The 23,028-nt window shown below is 32.2% G+C and overlaps 2 protein-coding genes across 2 annotated transcripts in view; both read right to left on the bottom strand.

Annotated features, from left to right (window-relative positions):
• Positions 1 to 8,812: 8,812 nt before the first annotated feature.
• LOC126890341 (general transcription factor II-I repeat domain-containing protein 2A-like) lies at positions 8,813 to 9,445 on the bottom strand. The gene has a single exon (XM_050659213.1). The coding sequence runs from the start codon at positions 9,443 to 9,445 to the stop codon at positions 8,813 to 8,815; it is 633 nt and encodes a 210-aa protein (XP_050515170.1).
• A 4,050-nt stretch (positions 9,446 to 13,495) lies between these two features.
• Positions 13,496 to 23,028, bottom strand: part of LOC114341669 (golgin subfamily A member 2) — a 31,726-nt gene continuing 22,193 nt past the window's right edge. Inside the window, exons 4-6 of the mRNA XM_028292480.2 lie at positions 16,569 to 16,826; positions 15,339 to 15,995; positions 13,496 to 14,383 (exon numbers count right to left, since the gene is read on the bottom strand). Coding sequence (XP_028148281.1) covers positions 14,054 to 14,383; positions 15,339 to 15,995; positions 16,569 to 16,826 — 1,245 coding nt within the window. The 3' untranslated portion in view covers positions 13,496 to 14,053. The remainder of the gene's footprint in view (positions 14,384 to 15,338; positions 15,996 to 16,568; positions 16,827 to 23,028) is intronic.

Below are 23,028 nucleotides of genomic sequence, written 5' to 3'. Positions count from 1 at the left end.
TTCATCGATTATCTTGAAAATGGAAAGCCATTAACCGGAACTATTACATTGCATTATTGGATCGTTTAAAGAACGAAATCGCGAAAAATCGGCCCCATTTTAAGAAAAAGAAAGTGCTATTTCATCAAGACAACGCACCCTGTCACAAATCAATGAAAAAGATATCAAGATTTCATGAATTGTTTCCGCAGCCACCGTATTCACCAGATATGAATCCCAGCGACTATCACCTGTTCGCTGACCTCAAGAGAATGCTCGCTGGAAAGAAATTTAGCATCAATGAACAGGTAATCGCCGAAACTGAGGCTTATTTCGAGGCTAAAGACAAATAATTGTATTATAAAAATGGTATTGAAAAGTTGTATGACCGCTATAATAGTTGTATCGCCCTATTTTTTTATTAAAAAAAATTTTTTTTCTGCGTTTGCCTACGAACTTTTCAGCCCACCAATTATAAGTCCAACCATCTAATTAGTTACGTTAGTTAAACATATTTAATATCAGCAGTATATTTTCTATAACACGACCTAATACAAAGTAATCGCGATCGTTTTGTTTAGTTTACGATTACTGTGACTAGCTGTTACTGTACTTAAAAGAACGGTGATCACGGTCACCGTTTAAAATCACCGTTATTGAAAAATCACAGTCACTGATCACGGCGTAATATAAAAATCATCACTAACTCAGACATATCGGCTACTCTAGTAGTTTTAACTTAAGTAGAAATAATTATATCGAACTTTCGATTAAACTCATTCGAAATTATTTCTACACTTCTTTCGGGTGGTAAATACCGCAGTGCAATAAAATAAGAAGTACCCAACACGTTGTATCATAAAGTGGGGTAAAAATTAAAATAACTATGCTTTACGGTGGCATGTCTTAAATACAGGGTGCATAAATAAACTCTGACCGTTAATAAATGTGTATTTATTCACTCTGTATACGAACCAATCCTGTGATAGTAAATGTCGGTGCTATATTTATTGACTATAATGTTATTTACTACAGAATGTTTTAAAATACTGTTAAAAATTAATATGTTAGAAGTAAAGTAAAATTAACTGTGGTGATACATACACACGAAGGCGATAAGGCTTCATGTAAGCTTACTTTGACATCAATATCTTTCAAGGTTAAGTACTTCGTCTGCTAAACTATTAGTGCGAAATTTTTTAATTTGCACATTCGTGATTTTGGCATTCTAATGCAATATGCATGAACATTTATTATTAAAAAACATTCTGTATTAACAGTCAAATTTGTATTTTTAAAAGTATTAAAAGAATTTGCAGTTATTTATACGTGAATATAAGTATGTAGGTATAATATGTAAATGGTTTGATTTAAATTTTAAATGCCATGTTAAATATACCTTTTAACTTTTTCTCGTGTTTACACAATCACGAATTCAGGTATCTTACTAATAAATTTACGTTACGTGTTTACAAAGCAAGTAAACGGGAGCTACAGTATTTCTTTTCAAAACAGAACAAAAGAAACGGCTCTCGTCTTAGTTACAAATATCTCCAAAAAAAAAGAGAGCGTGGCAAATACAGTGGTAAATACAATCAAAACCAGAAAATTGGAATATCTCGGACATATTACACGTGGAGAGAGTTACAACTTGCTCCAATTGATTATGCAGGGAAAGATTCAAGGAAAAAGGAGCATAGGAAGACGCAAAATATCGTGACTTCACAACCTGAGAGAATGGTCAGTACATCAAATGAACTTTTCAGAGCAGCCGTCTCCAAAGTCAGAATAGCTATGACGATTGCCGACCTCCGACGGGGAGGTGGCACTTAAAGAAGAAGGTTCATAATCGCCGTTACCTATAAAAAAAACTTTTTTTCTGGAATATAGAGGTATTTTTCTAATGTTCTGAAGCTATTTCCTTGTGGCATTTTTATGATTAACTATTTATATGGTAAATAAGCCACAATTAAATTGGAAAAAATAATTTTATTTTTGATTTGTTAATAATTTATTAGTTGGGGTTGATTTCATGTAATCGAGTGAACTATCTTTCAGAAAAGTCGTCCCAGGAATGCAACTCATAAATATTGGCAATATCATTTTAAAGTCTTCTACTCTGAATTGTCTATGTCTGCATTGCCAATATAATTGAGTCAGATTAAATAAATTATTAGAAGAATATTTTACTTAGCAACAACATTTTTGTTTAATTAGTAGTATTTTGTATTTTGACAACGACACCCGATTTGGGCGTCGAAACGTTAATAAAATTATTTTTTTCAATTTAATTGTGGCTTATTTCCCATATAAATAGTTAATCATATTTTTCTAATGTTTTTTTATTTTTATTTAATAATTAAAGAGGAGAACAACTTATATTTATGTTTATACAAACGGCTATGTCAATTATTGTGACATGCTTTTTCAAGTGATGAAATAAGTGCAAATTCTTATAAAAATGTATTTAGTGTGTGCGTGTGGTTTTTAGTAGATCTCATTAATATTTTTTTATGCTACAATAATGATACTTAATAAAACGTTATTTTTGACATGGTTTTATTCTTTTGTGTCCAACCAGTAGACGAATCATTGATTGTACGAGATAGAAATATATATGTCGTTGGAATTTTAATTATAAAAAAGTTATAGGATATTAGTTAAAAAACTTTACAATGAAGTGAAAAATTCTGTTGCAATTGGCATATATTTTAATAAAATTAAATCAAAAATCCAAATTGGTTATAATAATTGTTGATTTTGTTCAAAACCAACGTTTTCGGACTTAACAGTCCATCTTCAGTGAACTTTTAAGTACTCGCTATATATCCTCATCATCAAGCAGTAGGTTTAAATTGAATATTACTACCTCTATCGGTTTACAGCGTTCTTCGACGCCTTCCGACTCCTAACCGCCATTTTTTTCTCTATTTCTTTTTTAATTCTTTCCCTCCAGCTTCTCAGCCTTTATCTTTTTCTTCTCTCTTGAGGTGTCCACGTCAAAATCTGTATAGGGATCAAATCCTGTACATGGTCGTACCATATTATTTGTTTTGTTTTTATGTCATCAATTATTGTATGTGTGACTCCCATCATTTCTCATATTCTCTCATTTGGTATCCGATCTCTTCTTGATTTGCCTGCTGCTATTCTCCAGAAGTCCATTTCTGTTACTAGTAACATTTTCTCTGTTCTTTGTTTCAGTGGCCAAACTTCACTGCCATATTATGTGATTACACTTTTAAGTATGGTATCGTATATGAGCTGTTTGTTCGCTTTAGATATTGTTTGGTTCCACAGAATGCCGTTCATCATGGATATGGCTTTTCTACCCTGTATGGTTCTGTCTTTTATTGCAGCATCGAGTGTTCCATTTTGAGTTATCTTCATGCCCAGGTACTTCTATTCATCACAGTGTTTAATTTCTACCCCATCGTCTAATGTAATGGACTGCTTTGTCCCTCCATTGAATATTACATACCTAAAAAATATTAAAATAAACGACATAGGATTACAGATTTAACTTTTTGGGGACAATTTGTCCCTATTCGAAACTACCACCCACATAAGGCTAAAGATCCCATAGCATTTTCTAAAACCAAATTGGGTATCTTCGAGATCTTCGTATTGGTGTCTAATTCTGTTGTGAAGTATTCTAAGGAAAATCGTAAGATTGTGGGTCATTATACTAATTGATCGATATTCTGAGCACTTTCTAGCATTGTGTTTTTAGGTATTGCGACAAAAATGGACTTGATCCAGTCTGTGGGAATCACTCCAGTGTTATACAGGGTGTCCCGAAAAGATTGGTCATAAATTATACCACAGATTCTGGGGTCAAAAATAGATTGATTGAACCTCACTTACCTATATACAATAGTGCACACAAAAAAAGTTACAGCCCTTTGAAGTTTCAAAATTAAAATCGATTTTTTTTCATATATCGAAAACTCTGAGATTTTTTATTTAAAATGGACGTGTGGCATTTTTATGGCAGCAACATCTTAAAAAAAATTAAAGTGAACTTTGTGCACCCCATAAAAATTTTATGGGGTTTTGTTCCCTTAAACCCCCCCAAACTTTTGTGTACATGCCAATTGAATTATTATTGTGGCACCATTAGTTAAACACACTGTTTTTAAAACGTTTTTGCCTCTTAGTACTTTTTGGATAAGTCAGTGTTTATTGAGATATTTTGAATATTTGTCGAATCCACCACATATTTGTATATGGTTAAGTACGGTTATAGAGACCTGTTAATAATCTGAAAATTTATTTATAATTTACATTTTTAGGTATATTTTGAAAAAGAAGCTACATTTCGATAAAAGGTGACTTATAAAAAAAGACTAAGAGGCAAAAGTCTTAAAAACACTGTGTTTAACTAATGTTACCACAATAATAGTTTAATTGGAACGTACACAAACATTTGGGGGGTTTAAAGGAACAAAACCCCCATAAAATTTTTACGTAAACTTGCATATCGATAAAAACTGGCTTATCGAAAAAATACTAGGAGGCAAAAAAGTTTTAAAAACGTTGTGTTTAACTAATGGTACCACAATAATGAATTAACTGGAACGTACACAAAAGTTTGGGGGGGGTTTAAGGGAACAAAATCCCCATAAATTTTTTATGGGGTGGACAAATTTCACTATAATTTTGTTTTAAGATTTTCCTGCCATAAGAATGATACATGTCCATTTTCAATAAAAAATCTCTAATAGTTTTCGATATATTGAAAACAATCGATTTTCATTTTGTAACTTCAAAGGGCTGTAACTTTTATTATGAGCACATTTGTACTAAGGTAAGTTAGGTTCAATCGAACTATTTTTGACCCCAGAATGTGTGGTGTAATTTATGACCAATCTTTTCGGGACACCCTGTATATTGTATTAACAAGTTTTACTGCTAATAGCTACGTTTATGTTATCTCTATTGAACTTTTATTCGCTGTGAGCCAATGAGTAAAGGAAATTTGACAGTTTTCGCCAGCGCTGTTAGTGGCAGTTTTGTGCATTGAATTTGAACAATTTTATCAGAAAAATTTTATCAAACCGCGAGAGAGCGCTACCGACGAAACTGACAGAAAATAAAAACAGAAGTAACCTCTCAATTTCACATAAACTTCTTCTTTTTCTCAATGGCCTCTTGCGTACGCAGTCATCCAGTCGCACGAATTTATGTATTAAATATTAAAATTATAATGAATAAAATAAAAAAACATAATTACTTTTACTATTAATTCTGTGTATTCGTTCAGTAATCAGGTTAATATTTCAGTTCATAATTTGTGTTTTTCTAGACAAATATCTATTTTTCTCGTTTTGTATATTTCACATACACCAATTTTATCAGAAAAGTACAAGTTTCAAATCGCGAGAGAGCGGTACCGTCGAAACTCACAGCCAATACTCTTAAATTAATAAACTGTGAGATAAAAAAAAAGCAGCAATAAAATTAAGCACTCTCGAAAGATATATTTCTATCTTTTACAACCTCATTTCGATAATTCCAATTTTATTAAACTTATCATTACCTTTATAGTGAATGTCAGTGACGCTACGAAGTCCGAACTGAACAAAGCCATACCCGAAGCCATACAGCAGCTGCAGTCCAAAGTCAGCATCCTAGAGTATAATGTGACTGCCTTGACATCGCAACTCGGGGACGAAAAAGAAGCCAGGACAGTGTTGCAAAATATCGTGAAAAATCACCTCGTTGCCAATTCCAGTGATGTCGATAAAATTCAGTGGCCGGCCATAGAGAGCAATATATGAAAGACCAGTATTATTTGTCGATATATTTTTTTATTTTATAGAGACACTATTTTTAAAGAAAAACGAGCGTTTTGATAGTTCCTATTTTAATGTATACGGACGATATTTGTTAATTTGATTTATTTTCTTACTTATGTCTTCATTATAGTGCGACAGATTCGTGCAAATATTATAAGAATTGTGCATTTAATGATAGAACCACATAATTTGGACCACGTATACTACACATATACAGGTTCAAATTTAGATACGAGGCCATCTCAGATCTTGCCTTTTACAAAAATGGCGGGCATTCAAAATGGCGACGATACATATGTGACTAATAGCACGATAACTTTTAAACGAAAAGTCCGACATCAACCAAATTTGGTATATGGGTTCTTTTTTTATGTATAAGATCGAGCTCCTGAACCGGAAGAATTGGTTTACCAAAAATTGTGTTTTTCCTGATTTTTTATGTAAAAATATGTTGTTTTTTTTTTCAAATCTTTCACCCTGAATATATAAATTTTTCAAAAAGGTAATACCGGCATTAAAAAGAGCGTAAAAATATTTTTTAGGAAATATTTTGAACTTTTTAGTTATGTTAATTACCATGTAATCAATGCATAACTTATCTTCACATGTACTTATGTGCAGCAGATTCGTGCAAATATTATAAAAATTACCGTGCATCTAATGGTAGAAGCATATAATTTGGACCACATATACTACACATATAAACGATCAAATTTAGATACGTGGCCATCTCAGATTTTGCCTTTTACAAAAAAGGCGGGCATTCAAAATGGTGATTATACATATGTGACTAATAGCACGATATCTTTTAAACGAAAAGTCCGACATCAACCAAATTTGGTATATGGGTTCTTTTTTTATGTATAAGATCGAGCTCCTGAACCGGAAGAATTGGTTTACCAAAAATTGTGTTTTTCCTGATTTTTTATGTAAAAATATGTTGTTTTTTTTTCAAATCTTTCACCCTGAATATATAAATTTTTCAAAAAGGTAATACCGGCATTAAAAAGAGCGTAAAAATATTTTTTAGGAAATATTTTGAACTTTTTAGTTATGTTAATTACCATGTAATCAATGCATAACTTATCTTCACATGTACCTATGTGCAGCAGATTCGTGCAAATATTATAAAAATTACCGTGCATCTAATGGTAGAAGCATATAATTTGGACCACATATACTACACATATAAACGATCAAATTTAGATACGTGGCCATCTCAGATTTTGCCTTTTACAAAAAAGGCGGGCATTCAAAATGGTGATTATACATATGTGACTAATAGCACGATATCTTTTAAACGAAAAGTCCGACATCAACCAAATTTGGTATATGGGTTCTTTTTTTATGTATAAGATCGAGCTCCTGAACCGGAAGAATTGGTTTACCAAAAATTGTGTTTTTCCTGATTTTTTATGTAAAAATATGTTGTTTTTTTTTCAAATCTTTCACCCTGAATATATAAATTTTTCAAAAAGGTAATACCGGCATTAAAAAGAGCGTAAAAATATTTTTTAGGAAATATTTTGAACTTTTTAGTTATGTTAATTACCATGTAATCAATGCATAACTTATCTTCACATGTACCTATGTGCAGCAGATTCGTGCAAATATTATAAAAATTACCGTGCATCTAATGGTAGAAGCATATAATTTGGACCACATATACTACACATATAAACGATCAAATTTAGATACGTGGCCATCTCAGATTTTGCCTTTTACAAAAAAGGCGGGCATTCAAAATGGTGATTATACATATGTGACTAATAGCACGATATCTTTTGAACGAAAAGTCCGATTTCAACCAAATTTGGGATATAGGATTTTTTTAGTAGATTATAGCTTTATTCTTCAAGAATATTGATATAATAATATTATTGACAAACAGGTAAGTGTCATTGTATACCGGATGTAACAATGATAGTGTGTTTTTTCCTCAAAGTTTGGAACACCCTGTGGAATATTCTAGCGTATATAAAATATTGAAATTAAAACTTAACTATAACCTTAGGCTTTTTTAACATTTTTCTCTTTGATTCATTCGCCTATGTTGGATAATAAAAAAGTTACTTTAACAACTAGGAATGTTCTTCATCAATACAGGGTGTTTCTAAATAAGTGCAACAAACATTAAGGGATAATTCTGCATGAAAAATTAATGACCGTTTGCTTTATAAACATATGTCCGCAAATGCTTTGTTTCCGAGATACGGGATGTTGAATTTTTTCCTACAAATTGACGATTTATTTATTGCTCGAAAACTGGTTGAGATATGCAAATGAAATTTGGTCTATTGCGCATTTTTTGACATACAATTAAGAATTTTATATTCACCATTTGCGTGCATACGGGTATAAACATTTTAGATACATCCCGTATGCACGGCAATGGTGAATATAAAATTCTTAGTTGTATCTAGAAATGCGCAATAATTACCTCTTAAAACCTACCAAATTTCATTTGCATATCTCAACCGGTTTTAGAGCAATAAATAAATCGTCAGTTTGTAAGAAAAAAATCAACATCCCGTATCTCGAGAACGAAGCATTTGTGAACATATGTTTATAAAGCAAACGGTCATTATTTTTTCATGCAGAATTACCCCGTAAAGTTTGTCGCACTTATTTAGAAACACCCTGTATTGATGAATAACATGGCTAGTTGTTAAAGTAACTAACTTTTTTATTATCCCACATAAGAGAATAAATCAAAAAGTAAAATATTAAGAAAGCCTAAGGCTACAGTTGGGTTTTAATTTCAATATTTTATATACTCTAGAACAGGGGTGTCCAACTTGCAATGCCTCAAGGGCCAAAACTAAAACCTTTGATGTTGTCGCGGGCCATATAATAATTTTGTTACAAGTAATAACAAAATAAAGTGAGGTATAAAAATAATTAAAACAAAAAAGAGTATTATTTCTTTTATTGCTCAACAACTACATTTTTTTATAAACGGAAAGTTTATTGATAACACTTTTCAATAATCAAGACAAACATTGCAAAAGCAACGAAAAAGATGTATCCAATTAGTGTGAGGACTGTGGCCGATCGGCTTCATCCACCAATGAAGAAATGTCCACCTCCAGTTCAGTTGTAGACAGTCTCATAAGATGACGTAAGGAAGAATCGGTAAGGTTGCTTCTGTTTTTGTTTTTTATGTATTTCATGGAGGAAAAGGCACTTTCACATGTATATGTGCTTCCGAACATTGACGTAATTTTCAGTCCAAAATCTCGCAGGTTTGGGAATTTCTCCTTTGACAGTAATTTGAAAAATTCAGGTCCCTTTTCTTGTCTGGTGATTAGGAACATGTCTGCTTGAAGATCACATAACTCAAGCTGTAAGTTGGGTGGTTGATCATCAATGGTTGCTCCAAGAGGGTTATTATAAAGTAGTACACTGCTTTTGAGACTTTCAATTTCTTCAAATCTTGTATTGAATTCATCAATAACTTGTTCAATTTGTGAAATGCAGGATGAAAACTCAATATTTTCCTCACCGTTGAATTCTTCTGCTATTTGCAGACAGCTAGGGAAGTGTGTCAGGTTGTTCTTTTCCAAAGCACGTTTAAACACGTTCAGCTTATTCCGGAATCCGTTTATTATTCCGATCAAATCTGAAACCGTCTGGTTTCTTCCTTGAAGACTCAAGTTTAACATGTTAAGATGATTAGCCAGATCTGTTATAAAAGCTAACTGTCTTAAGAATTCTGAATCCTTAAACTTCTCTTCCAGTTCAGTTGTGTCAGATGAAACGTATTTGTTGATACTGAACATACCAGTTTGCTGTTTAAGCTTTTTCTTCAAATCTGCAACTAGGGCACGCCGACTTTCACTTGTGTACGTAGCATACTTATTTTCATGCACTGTTGTGTAACGTCTTCTCACATTAAATTCTTTAGGCACTGAAACGACATTCATGCACACTAAGCACTGCAACTTTCCATTATTGTTAGCAATCAAGTAATCACTCTCCCAACTTTCTTTGTAAATTCTGTTCTCACTATCAATTTTCCGTTTTACTGGTTTTACACTCATTATTGTATAAGAGGAATCAAGACAAAGAATTAATCAAGTTCACTGTTCACTAGCAACGTAATAGATTAGCCGACTAGCCTACGTGTCAGTAGCACACTGGCGCGATGGCGGCTGGCGACGGATGGTAAGCAGTGGGAGGTGTGGCCTGCGTGAACTGTGATGCGCAGTAATCAGTGCAGTTCTCATAGTGGTGGAGGACGATTGTGTTCGTTACACGTCCGCGAAGCGGCTCGCGGTACAGTACTTGTGATGTAAAAACACTGCTAAACCATAAAATATAAATTAAAAAATCTTTTTTCACAGTGGCAGCATTTAAAGAAAATATATGCGTTTCGAAAATCTTACGTGGGCCACAACAAATAGCCTCGCGGGCCGGATGCGGCCCGCGGGCCGCCAGTTGGACAACCCTGCTCTAGAATATTCCACAGGGTGTTCCAAACTTTGAGGAAAAAACACACTATCATTGTTATACCCGGTGTACAATGACGCTTACCTGTTTAGCAATAACATTATTACATCGATATTCTTGAGCAATAAAGCTACCAAAAAATCACTAAAATCGGAAAAGAGGTTTAGTAAATACAAGACATCAAAAATGTCCCATTTTTATGGTGGTGCGTTAATTTTGATGCTTAGTGTAGTTTTCAATTTAATTGAAAAAATGACAATTTTGTAAAAAATACAAAAATCCTCCTCAGTACAAACTTAATTTTTCAAAACCAAGCGTTTTAAACCAGCCACTAGACTCTAATGACTAGAGTGTACTAAATACATTATTAAAGTGTACCTATGTAAAGTTGTAAAAGTAAAAGCACCCTACGGCACAGGGTCAACTTTAAAGTTCAGTGTAACTGGAACCTACAGCCAAATTTTGGTGGAAATCGGTACAGGCTCAGAAAATTATGTAGGAAAATGATCATTGACTGGATTAGATGCTTCTTTTCATGAGCATTTTTCAGTGCGTCACAAATGATAGAAAAAAAGGTAAGTCCGTGATAATATACATTTTAGTGACATGACATTTTAGTTAAATCGTGACAGTTGTCACATTTTATTTGCAATTTGGCATAAAATCAAATCAATTGTGTTTATTGCATTTATAAAATGGTATTTTCTTTGATTTGTATAGTCTTATGAATTGTTCAGATTATATTCGTAGATATATTATATAATTCGCAAATTATTTGATTTTCGATTATGGCGCCATCTATTGACAACTAGAATAAATGTTATAAATGTCACCGACGAAATGTAATCACCGACGTGCGTTTTTTTCTGTCACATACAATTTAATGCGTTAGAAAGAAATCAAAAAACTGTGACACACTGAAAGATCCTCATGAGAAGAAGCACATTATTCCTCTGTATACATTAAAATTTTGTAAACATATTCCATAAGGAAGAAAGAATATCCAATTGCCAGAATTTATTTTTGTACATATATCCATACTTCCTTTTGGACAATGTCTGGTAAACTTTAACCTAGATTGTGAGACTAGAGAAATATTTATTTTTATAAAACATTTTATCCAAAAACACGGACAATTTTAAACTTTGCAGATATTTGAAATAAAAATATGTTCATAACTACAGTTTTGTTTCATTTGAATGAGCTTTACACCGAATTTCAGAGGGAACACCATTACAGGTTAGAAAAATTAGAATAGGGTTTTGGAATCATGGAAGTCCTACAGGTAGTGTGGAGTTATACTACATTCGCTCTCGCGAGATTTTTTTTGAGACATTCGGAATAGGAAACGTACAACACAAAAATTCCTACCACACACTATTAACTGCTAAAATCAACTCAAATCAACTTAATCTTTCATTAAAAAAAGAAGAATTATTAGAAATAGTGGGAGTGTCTACTAATCTCATAAAATTTTGTGAAGTTTATTTCTACAAAATATTTTTATTTTGTACAATAAATAATTTTCTAATTTGCTATCAATACATTATAATGGTTTAAATAAATAAATATTGATTGGCGTAAGGTTTATGTTATTTTTATGTATGTTTACTATTAATAATATTGGATATGAGTAGGTGCGTTGGTTTTGTAGTAATTTCCAGTCACTTCTGACAACTGAATTTTTCAAAAAAGAAATTACTAACGTCAGTGTCAAAAAAAATCTCGCGAGAGCGAATGTAGTATAGTAGATGCGATTAAAAAGAGAGTACAGATTGCTTGCATTCAAGAGACTAGGTGAAGAATTCAAATTGTGGTATGTAGGGAAAAGTGACACTAAGAATTGAGTTGGTATAATTGCTAAGTAATAGTGAAATAAAAAGATAAAGTAGTGAAAGCGGACGGACAGATCCGCATGTGTCTTGCTCGCCGTCTGTGGTTCAATACAACGAGCACAGACCACAGACAGCGAGCCAGACATATACGCATGTGTGTAAATAGTTTCAAGGAATTGTTCGCCGGACGAAGAGTATCTCTTAAATTTGTATCAATTTTGATTCTAACCACAGTAGTAAGCGTATATATATTATATATTACATTAAAATGGCATTTGCGGATAATGAAAGTATTTTGGGAAAGTTTATTTTGTTATGTAAGTTGAAGCCATGCTTGTGGAATGTAAAAAGTAAAGAATATTTAACAGGCAATTGCAAAAAAAACTCGTATGAAGAATTAGTTGAAAAATGCCAAGAAATTAAATACAAATCATCAATAATTATTGCTAATTTTTTTCTTGAAAAAATACACAACGCGAGAGCCAGTAGAACCAGAGAACAATAACCACAGTGGTTATTGTTCTCTGGTAGAACTGAGAGATTTCTCCGTGAATGTGTAGCACCAACGAATTTGTCTGGAGACACATCTGCCTGTATACAGGGTGAGTCATGAGGAACTGTACATACTCCTACCTCGTATAAAGGCTCCTATGGGGAATAACAAATGACCATTAAAAAGTGTCTGCTCCCATTGTTTAATAATATACAGGGCGAGTTTCGCATTTTGACAGAAATTTAATCAACTGATTTATTCAAACTAGAAAAAAATCAGGTCCGGCTTTAAAAAAATTAGTTCGTTTGGGTCTTTTAAAATTGCATATTTATTTTTTTCCGCACACGATTACTTATTTTTTATAAAAAAAATCAAATTTCACTATGAATTAAAAGTTTGGTAAAGTGAACCATAGATTTAAAAAAAAATAACTTATAAGCCCTATACGCGTTACGTTCAATCAAGGTAAGTTAGGTTTCAACTACTCAATTCTTGTTTATAATCCACGAACACTTTATAGCTCAGGCAGAATGAGGATATGCATTTGCATTTTTTGTAGTTGTCTCCCTTCTTGTGAATAGGGCACGCAATTGCTTTTCTCTAGATTCCTGTAATTTAATTTGTGTTCCACACATTAATAGTTGATTAAATCTATGAGCGCGTCATCAATTTTCAGAATTTATTTCCAGTCTTGTGGGTTTCATCTTCTGCATTTGTCTTTCTCCTCAAATGATCAAATTTTTCGCGTCTTTCTCGTGGTTTTGAGTATAGTGCACGTTCATTTCTTATGTCTATTGCTATTTATATTCTTCATCAAACCAAAGCTCCATCCTACGTTTTTATCCCATTTTAACCTATCAATCTTTAAATCACATTTTGTTTTACACCTTTTTGAAATTGGAATGATTGACAAAAGGAATGAAAATAAAGATTAGTGTTATTATAGTAGTTTTATTCGTTTTATATACAAAAATCACATTTTTACCGGTACCATAAAAAATACCTTGTTACATACAATCTGTGTTCAAAACATGTTGATGACAAACATTCACTTAAAACGTGAAATCATGAACTCTTAAAATATTTAAATGATGAATATGAAAACCTATTGAAAGTGCTACCAAAAAGTATTAAAACTTTAAATTGAAGTCAACGATAATTGAATAATTATCCAAATAAGAAAAATGTTTTTTTTATAAAATCGATATTTTAAGACATGAAGCTACTCGGTTATCCATCACAAAGTATTTAATTATACTCCAGAATAACCCAATCTTGAACAATGTAAAGTTATAACACTTTTTGGTAGCAAGTTACATTATTAAATGACCGGGGATAATGAATCACTTACAGATCTAACTAAATATAAAAAATATAAATATTTAAAATAATCTATCACTCATTGAAATATATAAAATAAGTCAAATATGTTTTGGAAAAGCTTACAAAATACAAATTCTTCTGAAGCCCAATGAGATGGATATTCCGAAAAACTATACGGTGATTAGTTGCCCTGAACAAAATGGACAGTGGTGGATACTTTCTTTAGGTTCGACTAGATTGCTGCTTTTTATCTCTGAGAGTAACGTCAAGATTTCTTCGGCTGTTTCAGTGTGCGGACTCTCTTCTTTATTGAAGTCTTCCGTAGTTTCTACTTCTTTGTTTTCGCTTTCGTGTAAGCGCTCACACTGGCCCAAAATTTCTGAACTCAAGGTTTTAGATTTTAGTAATTCGCCTACGAGGTGGTTTAATTTTTCTAACTTTATTTTGATTTGTTCTCTATCTGTCGCAAGTTGTTTGAATTGCTGGTCTTTTTCCATCGCCTTAAAAATAAAAAAAAGATTAGATAGATTTACAATCTATAAAACTGGAATATTGGAATCAGTGTATAATGGGTAGAGTTGAGAGCAGAACCCTTAACATGCAGGTGTTGCAGAGCATATAGAGAAAATTAAACAGATCTCTATTGAGTGACATGACCTATACAAAGCTATGAAACACTGAAAATCCAGAAAATGCTGCTTTGGAACAGTGCAGGATGACTGCCAAAGTATTTTTGTTCAATGGACCAGCCAATCTTTAGATTTAGTCATGGTCATCACTTATGAATAGGATGAAAATGGAGGTCACTACAGTAAAACCAAACATGGTAAAATGTGAGAAAACGGACCAAGAGATGTCAACTACGACTATGGAGAAATACAGAATATGGAACATCTTACATACAGAAACTGTCATCAGTGTACCCTCGAAGAATTGTGGCTCGCCATCAAAATGGAACTGATGCCAAATACTGGGCCGATATTATATCAATGGCTTAAAGCACACTTATTGTATGTCCATTTTTTTTCTATTGAGTTCATCAAGGCACTGTACCTTGATGACCTCATAACACCTACATCATCCTACACGGACATTGCATGTCCTAACATGTTTGGTGTGGTATAAATGACATTTCAAAACTGCGCTGTGCTACCAGAGCTTCAACATTCAAAACCGATTTTCTCAAAAAGTACATGTAAGGACATACAATAAGTGAGCTGTAACACATTGCGACGGCACGCGAGTTGTATTTAACTCACGCCTTGTTTGGCCCAGGCGCTCAGTGAGTTAAATATAATTCATTGGAGATTCTGAACGTGGAGCCTGAAGGCAAAAACAAAAAATTTTAACGTGGTGGTTTATGTGTTAAACTATCAATATGAATGACATGTCTTGACAAGATAAAATAAAGTAGCGCATAAGAAAAAGTTTATGAAAAAATATAAATTCACTTACTTTTTGTTTAAGTATCATTCGCTGGTGCTGGTAAAGAGCAACATACTCTCCAATGGTCTCGGTTTCGCCTTGCAACTGCAGCACCAAATGCTCCAATCGTTGTTTCTCCTCAGTCAAATCAGCAATATCTTGCATTCTACGTTTAAATTTCTCTTCCAAACGCTTCATCGCTTCTTCTTTTTGCAAAATGCTTTCAGACTCTTCCTCTGTTAACAATTTATTGTTGTAATTATCATCGATGGTGTGATTTTCTAGTTTAGTTTCCAGTTCTTGATTTTTAAGTTTCAGTTCTTCCAGTTGCTTCAATAAATATGAAATATCATCACCTACGGATACTTGTGGAGACGGAGACATTTGATTTCTCTGGTTGTTTAATTCATTTGTTAATTTAACAATTGTTTCAGTAGCTTCTTTCAGTTCATTCTGTAGAGTATGTGAACAAGTCTCGTGTGATTCATCTGTATGTTGCTCTTCGTGATCCAGCACCTCATTTAGTTCAGATGCCTCTCGGAGATGCGAAAGCTCTCGATCTTTGATTTCGATAGCATCAGTTAACATCTGTAAGTGCAATTCAGTTTTTTGCAATTTTTCAAGTAGGTCCTTACTTGCAGACTGCTGAATGCTTAGCTTTTCTGTCAGTTCCACCTTGTCATTGTTCTGAAATAAAAAAAATGTTTTCAAAAATTACATAATTTGAATTTTACATGAGGTTGAGCACAACCAAACGTGGGCTACTCAGATTACTGGGCTGCTTTAAAAGAGTTTTTTACAATATAAAACCGAGCAGAAACCATAACTCTCACAAAAAACATCTGCAGAAGAATTGAGGACACAACGAAAAATGGAGATCAATTCTTGCAATAAGCTTGAGAAATAGACTAAGAAACAAGGAAGTTCATAGACGAATCAGAGAGGAAGACATCATCGAACATATTACAAAGCAAAAATAAAGATGATGTGACATGTTACTGTTATCAATCAGGTGCCACTGACACAGTTATCGTGTTTACATTTCAACAACTTTTCAATGACTGTATAAAGTGTAACAAAGACAAATATCTGATATTGGCCCAGATCTAAAGTGTTTGGCAAGACTCCTATAGGAGATTTTACCTAATATTTATAATATTCAACAGATGAAACAAAATCCAGAAGTCCTCAAAACTGAAGAAATACCATTAAAAACTACAATTTAAAAAATATGAATAATTAATAAAAATTAGTACCTACCATTTTGGCAAATACTTCTGCCATACTCTCTAACTGCTCTTTGAGTTCCATATTTTGCTGGACAGCTCGAGCAGCAGCGACTTTGTCACTTTCCATAGTAGCCAGTAATTTAGCTGTATCAGGTTGATTTCCTTTTAACTGTTCCACCATGGTTTCTAGTTGATTCAAGGAATCGTTTTTGGCAGCTAGTTCTTTCATCAGCATTTCTTTTTCGTTTAGGGCTTTAGTATAGTTTTCTTCTAGTTCGGTTTTTTCCATCTGAAAGATAAGATACAGATTAGAAATAAAGTTTAACAAAATACTTTTTTTTTTAATTTGAATACAAGCGGGAAAAGGTAATAAAACAAAGAAACAATTTTGTATTTATTAACAATTCTATGAAATACTAATTTTTCAAAAAGGTTATTTAAAATTTAGTAATATGGTAAATAGAAATTAATTACTTACGGCTCTGGATACAGAAAAGGCTTAATATGCTATCAAATCCACCAAAATACAATCAATTACAACCAAGGTGGTACGAATAGGGCTTTTCATTCACAGTCATTTGTTTCGAGCTTCTGTCATGTGTCACATAATATTCATATATCTGCGTCATACGTTATTGGTATATATCAATGATACAAACCAAAGACATATGACGTAGATATATTAATATTATGTAACACATGACAGAAGCTCGAAACAAATGACAATCGATGAAAAGCCCTTTAGTTCATGCAGATTGTGAACTTATTATAACCAATAACAATACTAACTACAATGTTTACGTACCTACAGTCAGAAAAATGAAAGAATACTCATGAACGATCACTTATTTTGTATTTGATGTCTTTTTCTATAATTAACAAACGTTTGTTACAGAAGAAGATAGCAAATACAAAAGAAGTGATTGATGTGATCGTTTATAGGTATTCTTTCATTTTTCAGACTAACTGATTTAAATAATTACTAATACAATAAGTCACAACCTGTTAACAGATTAAAATATGGTATAGTGCAACCTTAATACAATGAAACTGAAAAAAAATTCGAAAATAATCTTTCAATCTTTGAAAATTCGCTATAAATTTGATAATGTAATCATAATGTAAAGGTATATTTTTCATTAGCCCTTGGGGATTTCGAAAATTTTGTTAAATTGAGGAAACCGTTATAGATCTGGATCCCGCCTATGAAAAAAAAGTTAGATTAATAGCAAGCTGAATATTTGTTAATAGCTTAAGGGTGTCTAGTCGGACAAACTTTGATATATGGGAACACTGGAACAGGGAAGTTTTAATTGTGGAACAGGTTAAAAATTTGGAACGGTCAGACCACGAAAACGGCACATGTATTTTGTCCGACAGAACAGACTTAAACTCTCATGCAAAAATCAGACTGCTATTTATCACCAAATGGGCGTTTTAATGAGTGGAACATGTAGAATATGTCAAATGACAGCAATTATGACAGGTGATAAATAGCAGTTTGATTTTTGCACGAGAGTTTAATCTCTGTTCGGAGAGTGTAAGTCTGTTCTGTCAGACAAAATAAATGTGCCGTTTTCGTGGCCTGACCGTTCCAAATTTTTAACCTGTTCCACAATTAAAACTGCCCCTGTTCCAATATATCAAAGTTTATCCGACTAGACACCCTTAAGCTATTAACAAATTTTCAGCTTATTAATCAACTTTATTTTCATACTCGGGATCCAGACCTATTATATAGAGGGCCATTATTCTAAGGTTGCACTGTAATTATATAAAAAAAAATATAAGTTAAATACTAAGTTCTGATAATTGGTGGTTGTATTGAAGAATTAATAATGTATATTTTAATGCATTAATTTCTCTTAAAAATACTGTCTTTATTATATTTATTCTTACTCATATATGGAGTTTTATTTACTGATGTTTCCTACAACTGAATAATACTTTTATTTTGTAACATAATATATATACAAACACCAAGTATTTAGAGATTCACAAAACAGGATATTTAAACAGATGTGTATCATTGGATACGGAATGTATAACATCACTCAAGTGATCCAGAAATGTGTTGGAAAATTTACAATTTCGAATGTGGAAAATATAGATATCAAGATTAAAATAGATACGACTCAAAACAAGTGGACAAGTGCAATAAAACAGAAAAATTGAGGGAAAAAAGTTAAGAAAAATTAATTGAAGATATTTTTGTATCTCAAAAGAGCAGGATACAAAAACTTCTTCACATGTTCAGCCATTTTGTGCATCCCTGGGTAGAAATACTAAAAATACTGTATTATAATTTTTACATTTGCAAAAACTGATAATTACAGTAGATGCCCTCTTAACCGACCAAGACGGGACCTGCCCATAGGTCGAAAAAGTCGGTTGAACCGAAAATCTTTAAAACCACGCTCAGAAAGACATTACATATGTAACTACAGTAGAACCTCGATTATCCGTCAGGGCACCGGACCAAGGGTATGACGGATAATCGAAAAGACGGTTAACAGAACATTAAAAAAGTTAAAAATTGATAATACAACTCTCAAATTTTATTTGTTTGTTTTGTTTAATAATACAATAAGAGGAATTTGTGTTCGTGTTAATATTGTTGAATTTGGTTTAAAATATTCTGAAATCTTTGTTTTACTGATGCTTCACATTTTGCAAGGGCTGAATTTCTTAATCGGCGTAAAATCATGCAATCTACTTTATTGGATTCTTCTTGTCGAGAATACCACTCGATGAATGGTTGCATGTGCGGTGCAGCTTCTCTAGCTTTTTAGGCAAATCTTTGTCAGTTGCAAAAGCATCATCGACATCGCCACTGTCAAATTCCAAGTTTGTGTCAGCTTCTGAAGCTGTTTCGTCAGCCTTTGTTTTGCCATTTCAACGATTCCATCATCTGTCAGCAATCGATAGCCGTTTGCGTCCTCATCACAAATTAACCATTCCTTTAAGTCATCTTTAGGCAACGAAAACAAAACAGTTGATTCAGCCACAACTTCATTTGTTACTGCATTGTACATTTCAGCGAATTTCGTTTGGCTTATCGCAATGCTATAAAAAATGAATTGATGACTCAAATTTTTTCTTATGTACTCAATACAACTTATGTACAGACCCTGACGGTTAACAGAGGTGACGGTTAATGGAGAGACGGATAATCGAGGTTCCACTGTATTAAAAATATATATATTTTATGATCTATAAACAAAAAAGTGGTATGTACAGCCGGTTCCTAAAAAAACTGATACGACTCTTAGTAAGATTTCATCATGTTGAGCAGTGTATTTGATTGATCTGACATTATATTTATTATGACAGACAAATAATAAAATAAACAAACAACTGATTTATGAAAAAACTAATAAGTATTTTAGAAAAATTTAAACGCAGGATGAAAGATTACATTATTACCGAGGGCGGAAAGCCCCTTAGAATAAACAAGCAGGTTCTATTGAATGAAATATTTGAAATTAAATATCACACTTTTTTTATTTTCAGCCCTGTAACTTATTAAAATAAATATTATAGAAGTTTTCAGGGACTTTCAGCCCTCGGTAATAATGTAGTCTTTCATTCTGAGTTTAAATTTTTCAAAAATATTTATTAGCTTTCTCAGGATTCGAAAAAAAATGAATACAATTAAAATACATTGAGAATTTTGACATGCGTCACAATTTTGCATTAACTCAATGTAAAATTCTAAACTGTTGAATTCCACCTTCCCTAATTATTTGACATCAAAAGATATTAGAAACTATTTGTAGATGATTCAAATCTGTATTGAAAACAACTGTTAAAATTGGTCTACGTAATTAAACATATTCCAAAATTTTGTAAAAATGTAATACATTTCAGTTTTCAGCCCAAACTTAGGCCACACACAATGCAATAATGTTCACATTTTTGAACTGTCAATATTTTTATTTTATCATCTATTGTTTAAAAACAATACAGTTGATAAGATACCCTCAGTTGCGGAGAAAGTATTAATAATAAAGATTAATAATAAAGTCTAATAACCGTGGAACAGAATAAGCTATCTGACAAATTTTAAGATTTGGCAGTGACGTTGACAGTATGTAAATATTAAGTATTTATCCTTCAAAATACACTGCTCAATTTTCTACAAAATACGCGTCAAGAGTCGTATCAGTTATTTTTGGAACCAGGTGTACATATAGTCCGTCCGCTATAACTTTTCCCATGGGTCACGATTCATTTTCAAACAAATTAAGTCAAAACATAAAGTGAAAGGAACTTTAAGAGGGCGTCTACTGTACTGTACTACCAAAAAAATTATAATTGATATTTCAGTTCATTTTCAAAACAAATGATCCATTAAACAACCATATTTGAAAATATCTATAGATTGAAATGTCTCAAACATAAACCCATAAACCATAAGGTAAAAAATTTTTTAGAATGAAAAAATTAAAAATGTGAATATCCAAAACAAAATTGAATAGTAAACGCAACTTTTTTTATTAATATTTTAATTTTACGAAGTCTGGAAGTCATATTGCCAGAATAGGCATGTGTTATGTAGTTATCAATTTTTAAATTAAAAACTAGGCATTAGTAATGTCTGGTTGCATTAACAGATCTTAAGCTCCAGCTTATAGATTATGATTTTCCTTAAACTCGGACAGCAACTTAAGCTGAATAGATAGATAGATAATCTTTATTTCAAAAATAGGTAACCTAATATACAAATTTAACTTAAATACATTTTTTACATATAAAAAACAGACAGAAAAAGCTGAAGAGACTTACAAGATGTAACATCCGTTCTAGAAAAAAAAATTGATTCGAGACTCAATAGTACAATGCATGTTTTGCAAGCAGAGCTTAAGGCACGTCTTGAGCTTATTGGTGCAACCAGGCATAAGTAATACAAAGTTTCACAATTTGGAAAAAGGAATATTTTTGGTAAAAAAAAATCTACAGATGTGCAGGTTTTTTTAATTCTCACTAAAAATATTCTGATTTCGCACATTATAAAACTTGTTTTATCGTAAAACTACAAAAATTGAGGCCATCCAGCCCTTTATATATGAGGGTGTTAAAGCCAAAGTGGTGTACGTCATTTTTTCAAATGATGTAAGTCTTGCTTTAGAATCTTGATATATAGATGTCTTGTCATCAGGAAAAGTGGTGAAATTGTTTGCAGTAATACAGAAAATAATATAGTAAACACTTTATACCACTTTTCCTTGTAATAGGTCTATATCAAGATTATAAATAAAGCAAGACATTTCAAAAATATGACTTACACCACTTTCTTTTTAACACCCAAAGGAACAAAAAAAATTACAAATCTTAGGTCAGGGCCGATAATTTTTTTTAGACAAAAGAAAAGTAATAAATAAGATGGAACTCTTTGCGAAAGAAAAATATAACAAAAATTATCAGAGGTCTAGAAGTGGAAGGGGGTGAATTTTAAGAGTAAAAAGGGATTATCACGATTTCTAGCAAAACTACAACTTTTGTATTTACACTTTTTCACATCCATAGACTTTGTCGGAAATAATGATAAACAGATTTTACCCTTAAAAGTTCACCACCTTCCACTTACTGACCTCAGATTGCCCACCAAATTATTTTTCCTGTAATATTAGTTATATTTTCTTTCATTAACAATGACTTCCATCATTTTATTTTTTTCACTCTTTATCATTTTCAAAAGTTCCGGCCCTGGTCTAATATGCTTTACATAGTGGCCTCTACAATAATTGTACAGCCACCACATAAATTACAGCAAATTCCTAAAAACATTAATTTATATATAGAACAATTCGAACAAAACTCAAAAAGGTGTAATTTAATTTTTCATTTGCCATTACTAACAAATCTTTTCCTTCATCCTGTATATCCTGTACATTATTTTCGACAGGTTCCTTCAAAATAGCAAATCATCTTTCAATAGTACTGCTTCATTTCATTTGGAAGAGAAAACAAGCCAATTACAGAAGGTGGGATGACACTGCTGTTTCAAATAGTTTCAGGAAGACAAACGTAGAATGTTCTGGGAACTTCATATGCTCATCAAAGACGGAATTTCATTATTGTCTTGTAAATGGTGTATAAATCTTCATTCTTTGTTTTTCTGGAAATTGTTTATTGCAGATGGAAACTCTTCATTAATACGTCTTTACTGGTAGATGGTTATTAAATTGTTTTCTCGTTACAGTTTGTTGAACAGATCTTCTGAATTATCTATTACATGAATGTTATATACTTCAAAATTATGTTGTAGATCATGTATTGTATTATTGCACTTCATGCTTGTGACGCTGTAAATAGTAAGGCTACTACTTTAATAATCTCACATTATCGAAGATTTCTAAGCTTATTGCACTTCATTCTTGTGACGCTGTGAATTAATAGTAAGGCTACTATTTCAATAATCTCATGTAAATAGCAAAATATCGAAGATTTCGAAGTTGGCTATAAATTTTGCAGTGTTGATACATGTT

The sequence above is a fragment of the Diabrotica virgifera genome, chromosome 8, assembly GCF_917563875.1.
Source record: "Diabrotica virgifera virgifera chromosome 8, PGI_DIABVI_V3a".
NCBI classification, from domain to species: domain Eukaryota; kingdom Metazoa; phylum Arthropoda; class Insecta; order Coleoptera; family Chrysomelidae; genus Diabrotica; species Diabrotica virgifera.
Note: the sequence above shows the minus strand (reverse complement) of the source record. Positions and strands in the feature narration are given on the sequence as shown.

What these genes read in the sequence shown, in the direction of transcription:
- LOC126890341 (XM_050659213.1), bottom strand. Translation starts at nt 9,445, where the DNA reads ATGTTAAACTTGAGTCTTCAAGGAAGAAACCAGACGGTTTCAGATTTG.